General features: G+C 40.8%; 1 protein-coding gene across 5 annotated transcripts in view; it reads left to right on the forward strand.

Annotated features, from left to right (window-relative positions):
• Positions 1-12,860, forward strand: part of numb (NUMB endocytic adaptor protein) — a 53,715-nt gene that overhangs the window by 33,362 nt on the left and 7,493 nt on the right. For 3 of the 5 annotated variants that reach the window (XM_088002734.1, XM_088002729.1, XM_088002731.1), the window contains exons 3-5: positions 5,275-5,349; positions 11,684-11,716; positions 12,360-12,434. In XM_088002734.1, coding sequence (XP_087858860.1) covers positions 5,275-5,349; positions 11,684-11,716; positions 12,360-12,434 — 183 coding nt within the window. The remainder of the gene's footprint in view (positions 1-5,274; positions 5,350-11,683; positions 11,717-12,359; positions 12,435-12,860) is intronic. The other 2 variants (XM_088002732.1, XM_088002733.1) reach the window with 1 other exon arrangement.

A 12,860-nucleotide genomic window follows, 5' to 3' on the forward strand; every position in this document is an offset into this window, starting at 1 on the left:
ACGACAGAAGATTATGGTCTTAAAAAAGTCTTAAAAGTGCAGAATTATGTAAATTAAACTTTTTTGAGCTTTACATCCTGCTATAATGTTATTTCCTCATCTAAAACATACCTGGAATGTTGCTTTGATTCTGTCAGGCATCTCCATGGCAACCATTCAGCTGTGCAAAGCGCCTGGGTGGACCTAGTGCCGCCTTCAAGAACAAAGTTCCTCAAAGTTGCAATTTCCAAGCTTCCGCCTCACAAAGCAGCCTCCCCCCCACCCCTTCAGACTAGCCAGCAGCAATTAGCAAACACTTGATGGAACCATGCATTTGCTGAGCTCATCTACGAGTGCAACACTGTTAAAAACAGTGTTAAAGAGTTAGAAGAGGAGCCGTGCTGTAATGATTTCCTAAAAGCGGAGTGTCAGAAAGAGCTGGAGCTTCTTAAAGAGGCAGAGACCTAATTTCAAGGCTTTAAATTAGGAAGTCAAAATGTGTTTTTAGTTATATTTGATGAATACAGCATTTTTATAACAAGTGAAGATAACATATTTACTTGATTGTGCTAAATCAAGTAACTGTGGCTGGAAAACGCATAATGCTGCCCCTTTAAATCTGAGTTGGTGAAATCTGAAGAAAGCCCGAGAAAATTCTGCTTACGCCATTTAATATTTTTAAAAACCCCAAGTAGGCCTGTCACGATAAACAATAAATCAATTAATTGCACGATAAATTAAACCTATCGACCTCGTTTTAATTATCGGCTTTATCGTCTCTTCCTGCCTTTTTTTCTTTCTGTTGATGACACTGAATGAAAAAAGGCTAAACTCCGGTGCTCTCCACTGACCCTCCCTTCCTCATTTCCTTAGTGTAATGTCCAGCTCACACTACACGAGTTGTCGGCCGACTGTCGGCCCATTTTCAAAACCTGAGCGACCACACATTAGCCGACAGAAATCCTAGGTATAACGGTTCGATCGGGTTCGTCGTGCCGTGTGGTGTCCAGCTACAAGTCCAGTTAACTAATTTTAAAATCAGGCATTAATCAATGCTTTACTAGAATTTACCTGCAATGCATGTGGCTAGAGTCAGCGTAAAGTCCTGACTGAATGAAAATCATTGTAACCTATTTATGTCACGTTAACGAAGAACAGCTGAAAACTTACCGGGTTTATCAACTGCGGTAGCAATTTGGCTCCAACTCCTCCCCTTTTAATCTCTATATTCTTTGCACGAAAAGTTGAATAAATATTAATGTTGTTTCCACATATCATTTCCGATGTCCGCTGGACTTCGTGTTGCGCCGTGTCAGCTGTTTGGGATTCCCTCCGTAATTTCCCTTCAGAAAGCTCGGAGGAGAATCCACGCTTTCTGATTGGCTGCCTGTCACGTTCAACAGGCTGCGTTAAGCTCCCAGTCGGGGAAAACCCCTGATTTAGATAGGAGCGGCCACGACGATCCACCGTAACACACCATACACTGCAGGATGATCAGTCAGATCGGCCAACGATCTAAGATTGTCATAAGGGGAAAATGGGGGCAAAAAAATCGTGTAGTGTGAACTATTGCATTAGGTAGTCGGATATGCCCATCTTCTCTATTTAAATCTAGTGATTACTGAAGGGCATTATAGTATACAGACTTCATAATCTGCACTCTTTTGGTTGAATGCAGTATTTATTTCTACTTTGGCTTTATGTTGTTTAGTTTTTATTCAAGTACGTTTTTTGTTAATGGAGACTGAGACATTTTATTTTTGTTTTGGTTGTTTTGTTTATTTAGTTTATCAGTTCCAGTGTTATGTGTTCTTTTGAAAATAAAGGGTATCTATATATGGCAGGAAATTGCATGCATTATTAGTCATTTCCATTAAGTCAGTGTCAAAAGGTTTTGAAACAATATTATCGTTTATCGCAATAATTTTTTAGACAAATAATTGGTCAGCAAAATTTGTTATCGTGACAGGCCTAACCCCAAGATACGGTTCAGTATTTACTGCGACTCCTTAAGCCGTCTCTGTGTTTCCTCATATCCGCTCCTCCCTCGTCTCCCGGCTGATCCCTGTTTGGAGACTCTACCGCTGCTTTCATGGTCCCGGCTACCCACGGCTGCCTCCTCGCATCACCATTGTCCCAACATCCTACGTTTGTAGTCTGCATCCGCGTAGATCCGATGCATGTATAAACGCACACACGTGTTCTAATACGCTTGACAGGCTGACTCAGAGCTGTTACGTCACATTCTTAAAATAGCAGAGCCACAGGGTGGGGTGACAGGCATGGGGCAGCGACACTTGCTTTGTGTGCATATGTGTGTGTGTGTGTGTGTGCGTGTGTGTGTGTGTGTGTGTGTGTGTGTGCATATGCATGTGTGTGTGTGTGTGTGTGTGTGTGTGTGTGTGTGTGTGTGTGTGTGTGTGTGTGTGTGTGTGTGTGTGTTTTTGTGCGTGTGTAAGGAAAGGGTAAGGACTTCCTCTCTGGCCCAGCATGTACAATAGCTTCTGAAGAGGTCAGGGTTGTGAGTGGAGAGATACATAATGATGCTGTTTGGAGTCCAGGAGGAAGGAGAGAGAGAGGAGGAGAGATATTCAGGCTAGAGGCAATATTTGTTCTGTGTTCAGTTGCACTTTAACCCAGATTTATGGATGCATATATGTACTGTTGACAGAAACACAAAGGCTCTCCTGCTTTGTCTTCATCTCATGGCGTTGTTTTTGCACTCTTGTCTCCAATGTATGCAATTGCAAGGGCCTTTTACTTTTTAGAGTGTGCGAATGTACAAATACTGTTACTTTCAGTTCTGTGTAAAACTCAGCTCGTGTGAAAGCTTTAGTGTCACTAGAGATGGGTTTATTATATTTGAAGCAACCCTCTTGGGTATCTTGAGTCTGGGAGTGAAATATAGCTTTATGACTTGCAGTATCATGCCTGAAGGATTATAGGATGACCAAAATCCTTTGGAAAGGTTTGCAAGCATTACTCTTGTGGTTTTATAATGAGCTTCTGTGGTCACACAGTCCAGAATTACAAAAAAAGAAAAGAAAAGAAAAGTTTGTTGCAATAGATTTTCACTCCCCTTTGCATATAGCTGGTTGTGAGAGGTGATCTGAGAAATCGGTCTCTGATTTTTCAGTTTGGTCAACTAGCCAATCAACAATAAACATAAGTGAACACAACTGTTTAAGTTTAAAAAGTTTAAAACTCAATCCCTATATTAAGAAAAATACTTGAGACCGTTTTTGGTACAATGGAAACAATTTTGGAAGGTACAATGTTCTATCTAGTCAAGATCAAAAATGATTAAGACTGCAGTTATGAGGAAAATTGTGGACTTGGTCTGAAAATTTGAAGTAGGAATGCAGTCAATTAATTGACTTATAATTCAGCATTAATTGATAGTTTATTAGATTAAAATAGGCTACGAACATTCGCTTAGACTTTCTTTTAGTGTTGTAGTTTGGACACCACCCAGCAGAGGGCAACCCCGGTCATCCTTATGCAGAGCCAGTTAATAGAGAGACAAAGATGGCGGAGGCGTACCAGAACAGGAAAGGGAAACGGTCCAAACAGAGTCCGGTGTGGGATGCAAAATGCTCTTTATGTGGTTCTGTTTTGAAGTGTAAACACTCGATTAGTTCCTTAAATTTAGTTTCAACTTAATAGCGCTCATTCAACTGAGCCGCATGACGAAGCAACATCAACTTCTCATCGAAAAATGAGTGTGAATGCGAGGATGGTGTGATGACAGAAATGGAAAGGATAACAGAAAAATTATAACACGATCAACAAAGACAAGATGCCAATAAGTCAATAAGCCAGTTGATTTCGTTCCCGTTTTATTATGTTTTATAAATATGGTTAAGGTTAATAATGTGAGAAAACAACAATTTTTGTTTATTCAGTCAGTATTTAACACAGCAAACACAAAATAATGTTTTGTATTTTATAGAACTTATCATGAAAGCTTTAGAACTTTCTGTTATGAAAAGATTGGCCCACTTGATGCAAGAGTAAAAATGCCTGCTTATCAATTAATCGTTATAGTAGATCAATAAGATCAATCAGCTTTAGTTTAACTCCTTAATCGATAGCTTGCATCCCTAATTTGAACATATCTAAACACCGATTATTTGGAAATTTCATTGTCTTGGGGAACATTTAACCCAAATAAGATTTCTGAAATAATCATATTTTTACCACTTACTGCCTCCCTTATGTATACTAGTTTGTGAACCTGAAAGAAAAAAAACTGAAAATGATGGCATCAGTGCATCTGAGCGAGAGCATAGAATGACTAATAGACCAAGCCTCAGTCATTCTGCATTAACACATCAACAAAACAGTCTAATATTTCACAATCTAGTTTTGTCTTACTGCCCCTCTGATGTCAGACTTATGGTATTAAGTTTTCTAGGAAATACACCTGAGTCTGCTGTTTGGCAATGCAATACAGACTAACTGGTTATTGCTAAAGACAGTTGTAATCGTCAAGTCTGTTTCTTTTTATACATTTTTAGAACAGTAGTAAATCCATTTATAAAGGCCGTTTCCTCCAATAATCTAAAAACATAAGTAATTGATTGCTCTCAATTACTTATGTTTTCAATTTTTCAATTCTGCTTTTACAAACCTTCATTTTCTTGAAGCGAAATCTGACCTGCCAAAACATTCACACCAGTCCTGTGTAGTCCGCTTCGATCGGACTCCAGTCCGTTTGCCTGGAAAGTTTGGGGAGTTGTGAACCCACAATTGAAAAAAAATCGAGGGAGGGGGAAACACTAAGTCTAGCGCTAACTGGTCTTTAACCTAAGACAAAGAGAAATGCTGCAGCTGCTAAAAACTGACAAAACTCCATTTTTGTTTACATTTCATGATGAAGGAAGTTGATATTAGTTTTGTTTTGTTTCCTTCAGTAGTTCCTGGTGAAGCGCCACCACAGGCGGAGAGGGAAACGCTTTTTTCAATTAGTTTGGTTCGTTTGACGCAATGCGCTGTGAACGCAAACCACAGCAGCTGAAAATGTTACAAATGTTGTTGATTGTGGTCCTCAATTGTAAGGAGTCTACCGGACAATCAGGTGGGAAAACTGGCCTCAAAAGTCAGTTGACTGGTGCATCACTTCATTCACTTTTCTCAAGAAACTTTAGAGGTTCATCAATTTCTAAATGTAATAAATTAGAGATCAAGTGAAGGAGCAATCAATATAATGTTATGAATATAAAAATGAGTGTTCGTCACTAATAGAAAAGGTTGTTGCAGTCAGACTGAGCCTCTTTCCATCTCTTTCTGCAGTACTTGGGGCATGTGGAAGTGGAGGAATCGAGAGGCATGCACATCTGCGAAGACGCGGTGAAGCGGCTTAAGACGGTAGGTATTACAACACGACCTCTCTGTACCTCCAGGAATGTGGCTACTAAACACCAGATATTCCACCTTCTCTCTTCTACTCTCCTCAAACTATTTCACCTTTTATGGCAGCTCTCTCTCTCTCTCTCTTTCTCTCTCTCTCTCTCTCTCTCTCTCTGTCTCTCTGTCTCTCTCTCTCTCACCTATCAGCGTGTTTTCCCCTATTCTTAAGAGGTTGAATCAGTTTCTCCACCCTTAAGCACTCCTCCTCCTCCCCTCGTCCTCTCGATACACTCGGTCTCAGCCGGAGCAGCGAGGTCGGCGTGTACTTCCTGCTCCCGTAGGATCCGGCAGAGTTGCGCAAAAAAAGGGAACAAATTCCACAGAGGAGGGGGAAGAGGGAAGCAATTTCTTTCGCATGTCGTCAGTTGTTTGCCAGAGCTCCACCCAGGTCGTAAACTCCCAGCCGGAGGATGAGGCCGATTCTCTGAAGTCAGGGCCAAACCTGAGTCGGCAGGTTTGGCGGAGCTCTCCGTCTCCCGTCTGCGCCATCGGGTCCCACCTAGACGCATTAACGGATTGCGTCTGAGTTTAAGCGCCGGCTGGGAAAAATTGTTCGCCGCATGTGCCGTCAAAGTTTTGGTTCTAGATTGAGCTCACTTCAGATAATGTATACCTGTCATCCAGTTTGCTCTCCATCGGTACAGACTTCATTTATCCTGCAGCTGCATGAAGAGCCTTTGAGTCCTGCTGCATTTTCTACTCAAACTGCTGAAGACTTACTTGATCCTTGACTCATTTGCTAGTGTAATTACGCTGAAGACCTTGTTCATTCAGCAAACTGTCAAACGCCAAACATTCTTAGTCTATTCAAATTAAATACATGCTAGTTAAATATGCATGTAAAAGCGACCTTTATTAATAATTAAGCACCATTCTCCTTAAACTAAAGTTCTCCCTTTTAGTCGGCGCCTCAAACTCGACATCGGTGGCGCCACTAGATCTATTTTAGGGGGGCTAAAGCCCCTTAAATATTCCAAAGCCTTGCTAAATAATTTGATGAGTTTTTTTTTGTTGTTATTGTTGGTTTCTTTTATTTTTGTTTTTACAAATAATACAGATAATGTGAGCATTTAGTGAGTTTACATAATCACATTAAAATATCAGTTTTAACTCAAATATGAGGCTGAATATTCCGTAAAATGTTCTCAACCCCCACTACATAACTTGGTGGTTTTTATTATTTACAAAAAAAACCCCAACATAACGTCACCAGAATATGAGTTTAAATAATGACATAGAATATAATTGTAACTCAAATATGATCATAAGTCTGTGAGTTACAATAGTCGGGGCGCTCGGTGGAGCACCACAGGAAAACTATAATTATCTTTGCTTGGAAGTTATTTTATTACATTGATTAATTGTTTGCAGTCTTTTTCTTTTTTTAGAAGAAGAAGAGGTTTCTTTTACCCTTAACATTATTTATGGAACAGCAACTTCTCCATTTTCATTGGTGTGTGAGATATTTTCTCCTTGCCCACTATGTTTGCTCACATCCTGTGCATCTCCTTGGTGCTGGTCATTGGTACAAATAAACACACTACTAAGAGCTGCAGAATTTCTCTTTTGCTTTTTCTTTTTTTATTACAAGACTAGTTTATATTTCACCAACTTTTTTGGGCATTTTATTATAAGTATACAATGACCAGTCATTAATTACAACCATGCCTAAAATTATCCATACATACCTCCAACAAATGTAGGTTTACAGTAGTCATTTGATTTTACCAGCATGTTATTGCTGACAGGAAGTACTATTAATGTTTAGGAATGAACCTGCGAAACTCCAGACTTGAATCTGATGAGCCCGTTTGTTCGCTCATCAAAATTATAATGGATCAGTTTTATTTATTTATTTATTTATTAATTTTTATTCCTTTTGTGGTCCGATCTGAGTAGATGCTTAAAGTTAAGCATAAACCCCAAAAAACGAAGTTGTGTTTTTACCCAGCCTGATTACAGAAAGAAAATTTGTAAGAGTTAAAGCGGGTCATTTTGCTCTTAACCTCACAAAGATATTTTTAAATCTCTCTCAGATGGGTCATCCTCTCTCCGTCGGCATTGTTAAAGCACGGCTGACAGACCAAGGCCAGCCTTGAACAAATACAATTAGTAAAGCCTTCTTCGTCTTCACTAAGTCTTTAATAAACCGACCGTTGCCAGGCGACAAACAGTCGCTCCGTTTCCTCTGAATAAGCATTAACGTCGGACAGGAAGCTGGTTTCTAAACCTGCGGGTGAGCCGTGCTCGGTCCTAAACTTGCAGCTCGAAGCAGGCCAAGGCGAAGCAGCAAGATCGCCTTCATTCTGGCAGCTTCACCGCTTCCAGTGAGGAAGAACGGCAGCGGTGAACCGAAGCACGCATGAATAAGTAGAAGGCGAAGCTGGAGCGGATGTGCCCGAACACTGAACCGAGCTGGAAGGAGTCGGCCAGGGAGCTGTCAGCTCGGCGGTGTCGTCAGCAGCCTTCAGGAGCGTAATAAGGAGTTTTCTCACAGCTCTGTGATCCGTGACTCAGAGGGAAGGAGGAGGAGGAGGAGGAGGAGGAGGAGGTTGTGGTGGCTGCACTGCGGCACCATCAACCTCCAAGCTGCCCTCTTGTGCTGTCATTATGACATCACTTCCTTTTGTTTGCCGACTGGGGCTGTGAGTTTTATCAGAGTTACTCAGCTCACAGTGACATGGATTTTGTTTTTCTTCCTTTTTGTCTCTGTGTGCTGCTGGGTGTACACCTTGAAGATGCTGACATAGCGAAAGTCTTTCTATTCACTCAGTCGGTAAATCGAGGTCTGGGCGCTTTCACTGAAAAGTTGGTTTGTAAGGCTGAAAAGATGTCCGCCGTTTCTGAATTGAACGTTAAATTTGAAGAGGAGTGAAAACCGAGTCCTCGTCTGCTTCGATGTTAAAACATGTCCTGTGGTCAGGAACACTCTGTCTTGTATGTTTGTTTTCTACTGCTTAAGGAAAATGTTGTAAAGCGTAAAATGGTTTCACAAAGATCTTGCACAACAGGTGTGCAGCGGTTCTGCGTGTCCTGACAGTTTGCGACTCTAAATGGGAGAATTTCTCCTACTCAGCATTAGACCCCATCCGGGACAACAACCTTCCATAAAACCTCTCGCGAAAACATTCAAAACTGCAAAGCCGCAATTATTTCTACTGCTGCCAACAAAATAAGTGTTAAATATCGTCTTAGGATATTAAATATCGTCTTAGGATATAAAGTTATTAAAACACAAAATGTTGTCAATTGGGAATTGTGTCACAGCAAGTGTGTGGATATATTGGCGCATTATTTGTTGCAGAATGTAATTCTCGGGAGCCTAAATCTGCATTTTGCCATGTACACATGCAAATGGAATTAGAGTTTTCTCAAATCTTCACTTTGATCAGAGGTTTTATAAATAATTGTTTTTTTGTGTGGATGAAAGACCAAAACGCATAAAATGCATATGTTTTCCCAGACGTGAACTAGGCCTGACATTAGTGGGGGGAGTTTTTGTTGGCTCTGGTGGCCTTCATTTGAAAGTAGTTTGACAGGAAAGAGGGGCATGACATGCGGCAAATATCACCAGGCCGGGAATTGAACCTGCGACCACCGGCATGAGGACTAAGGCCTTAATACATGGGTTGTGCTTCACCCCTGCACCACCACAGCATCCTGACATTAGTTTTTAATTACTCTGCTTCTGTAGCCAACCCTCTGTGTGCCTGTCAGAGTTACCTACTGTAGTTTGACATTGGTGTTAGGCTGCTCTGTTTAAACGTTATGGTGATTCATATCACTGATGTGTATTGGATGGATTTCTCTTTCTTGCAGACTATTAAAAAGTGTAGCCAGCTGATCAACAGTGTGTAGCCGCAGGTGTGGGAGGGGCCACACTGCCTTACTTTCTGCAAACAGTTGCATAACAGATCTTTACTGTTTTGAAATCGTAGCTTTCTAAAACTTTGTGTCACTTTATCTGTAAACGGCCCTCACCTGCTCACCAGGTGGTTTTGTACATTGACATCTACAAAGTGGCTTTCCTGTCTGGGTCATCTCGTTTTTTCAGGCATTGTTGACTTCATTTTGACCTTTTTAAAAGTCTCTTAACTCTTCTGCTTGGAAATGTTTTTGCTTATTATGAATTAATGAATGCTGAATGACCTTTTTCCGTGTGTTATACTTTCTGTCCTTTTCAAGCAGGTTTAAATTGCAGCGAATTGCCTCCAGATCCAACTTCCTCCCCTTCTCGAGTTGTAGCTTTCTCTTTAATCTAGACTCTGTTCCTCCTAACCGTATCCTACTAATACAATCACTGCTCGTCTTTGCGGCTCCCACAGAAACACCACATGCATTAACAAAGAGCTCGACTCGTAACCAAATGAACGTCCATTTCTGGTTGACATGTTTAATCATGCGTTAACATGAGCCGCCTGCGCCGCGGCCGTGTAACAGGAGCCGAACGGCACTCCTTTCCAGAGTTTATGGGACAGAGAACAACTCGCAGCAAGCGTGTGAACGCAGAGAAGGGATTAAGACCTGGTCTGGTCTGGTTGGGGTGTTTTTTTTTTTGTTTTTTTTCTTGCTTAAAGTGGTTGCTGCAGCTTGAACCCGAACCGCCTGACTCAGCGAACAGTCACAGACTTGATCCAGAGGTCAGTCTTCCGTCTGCAGCAGTCTGTTTCTGTCTCCTGAGCAACCGCGAACAGATTGGATCTCCGTCTGAACATCAGAGAAAGAATAAAATGGGACTTGAGGTTATCCTTTCCTGAAAGACTAAGAGGTAGAGATGGACGAAGACATGGGCTGCTGACAGGAATATGTTGTTTTTCCAGCTTGATGAGCTCTGACCAGAATCATTTGATAATGTTTGTTTTTATTTTTGTCTGTGTTGTAAGATCTTTGGCTTAAATACGGTTTTAGAATCGTTTAGATTTGTGGGGAACCTCAAGACCCCATTGATGATGATTCATAACCCCCATTGGGGTCTTTACCCCAACTTTGGAAACCAGAACTTTAGGGAACACATACATTTCTGTGTATATTTAGTAAAGCTAAATGTACCAAATTTCTAATGCAATATGCTACGTTAAGTTTAAAATGCGCATTCTGTAACTATATTCTTTTTAAAATAATGAGTCTTTTCAGTGTGGAAGCTGTATCTACATTATAGTTAGCACTTTGAGTAAGACATTTAAAAATAAAATCAGGTGAGCACAAAAATGTATGAAGCAATTTAACTGTAAACTGTATTTATGTGACATGTCGGCGGGTTATTCAGACTAGAAGACTTTCAGCAGATAATTACGGCAAATCGCTCTGTTTGATCCTGTTTAGTGTCTATCTGTTATAAATTCAGCCTTCTGGAAATCACAGTGATGTGACAGGCTCTACATCCTCAAGGGAACGTACAGAGAAAGCTGTTTTTGTAATTCTAACAACATCAATTAGGGGTTACATAGATTGCAGATTTTTGACCGATCACCGACATTTAAAAACCTTGACCCGTTTTGACCGATACCAGTTATTTTTCTTTTTCTCTGGTTAAGTTGCTAAATGTTGCAGCCAAGTGTCTAAGTTGGCAAGAGTGAGGCACCTATCGGTTTCACATGTGTCAGCCGGTCGCCGATCTCACAAAATGAGGGAAATTGGGGCAGATTTATTGGTCTGTTAATTTTTCGTTGAACCCCAACGTCAGCTATGCTAACCGCTATTATAAGAATGCTAAAGACAGTTTAAAATGTAGGTTGTCTTTGTTTTCAGAATAGTAAACCTGTGTTTTAAAGCAACCGCTCTCACCCAAAGAGTACGTCTTCTCTCATACTAAATACACATAAATATGGAAATATTTTTATCGCTGTTGTTACATTTGAGTTCTTAAGTGATGATATGCTTTAAAAAAAAAACCACCAGCAGGATATGGGTTTTCTGTACTAAGTGGTGTCACTTCCTGCTGTCAGAAGGGTTCTGCGGTGAGCATTAACTCTTTTCGGGATTTTCCTTCACGGTTCTACTAACTCCAACAAAGTGTCCCTCTTCCCCCCCCATCCATCCATAACTTTGAAGTGAATTCATGTGGCGCTAACTGAATAAAAGCATCACTCACCTCACTCATAATCCCAGCTTCAACTTCACCAAACCAAACAAGCTTCCAATCAAACCCCATCCTGTTGGCTCTAGTCAATTCTTAGACGACTTAGGTAACATTTTCATGCCTTGTTCTCCCCCCGACCCCGTCTCCTCCAACCTTCTCACCCACCCTCCACTCTTTTTTTTTTTTTTTTTTTTTTGCCACATCCACTTCCAGGACAGGAAATTCTTCAAAGGATTCTTTGTGAAAGTAAGTTATTGCTTTGTGACTCGAGTGTTTTTTTTTTCTCCTTTCCTTCTCACTGGCTTTATCATTTTCTCGCACTTCACTCTTTGATCACACCTGATGGCTGGAAGAAGCACATGGGCACATGGGGGAGATGAGGGGTGGTTAGTGAGTCTGGACAAACACAACGATGCATGCGTCTGAGCAGGTGGGGTGGTTTAGGCTGGGGTGGGGCATCTTTAAGTCACCCATGTGTTTGTGTTTTTTTGTATTAACAGGCGTGCCTTCTCTTCCTTCAGCCCTACTTCTATGAAACAGCAATGGAACAGCGGATATTTCCCTTTTCATTGTTGCTATTCTAACCAATGGGGTCGTCACTACCTGCTGCATCAATCCACAGAATCTCACACCAACCCTTCTTGATCAAATTTATCTCCTCCTGCGTGGCACAGATCTTTTTTACTAGTTGCTATCTCTTTTATTCACAGGTGTGCACTGATTGTGTGTGTGTGTGTGTGTGTGTGTGTGTGTTTGTCCTAATATTTTTCATGAATAGGTGCAGAGGAATGTTACAAAAAAAAAAGTAATCCTGTGGGATGTCGGAGAAGCTCTTGTTTTATAACCCATTGCTTTGTGTGTGTGTGTGTGTGTGTGTGTGTGTTTGCAGGCTGGGAAGAAGGCAGTGCGAGCTGTGTTGTGGGTGTCGGCTGATGGTCTTCGTGTTGTTGATGACAAAACAAAGGTAAGCCAATAGAAAACCTTGTAGGAGAAGCCTGGAGAGGAAACTCTGCACTTAAATCCAGTCACAAATCTCTGCCAAGACTTCAACCAATGTTCTGTTAACCAATGTTCTTCTTCCATATAATGAAGAGTCTGTAAACATTTGAGAACGTTGATATACAAACCCTCCAAAGACCCTGCAGCTGTAATTGCTGTGGAACATTTTTCTGGATTTTACTGAATACAAATCCACATTTTTCAAAAGATTTTTGCAAAATGCTTAAAGGCCATATATCATTTCACTTAAATCTAGTCTGAAATTCATTTATGTAAAATTAAGGCCTTAAATTGTATTAAAATCATTTTAAAAAGTTGTAGTTGGGCTTAAATACTTTGATCGTAGGGATTAAATTTTGTTGAGGCGATTTAATTTCTTATATTCGATGTA

This window comes from Poecilia mexicana, unplaced genomic scaffold (assembly GCF_051168715.1).
Source record: "Poecilia mexicana isolate PSO_F unplaced genomic scaffold, ASM5116871v1 scaffold_22, whole genome shotgun sequence".
NCBI lineage: Eukaryota > Metazoa > Chordata > Actinopteri > Cyprinodontiformes > Poeciliidae > Poecilia > Poecilia mexicana.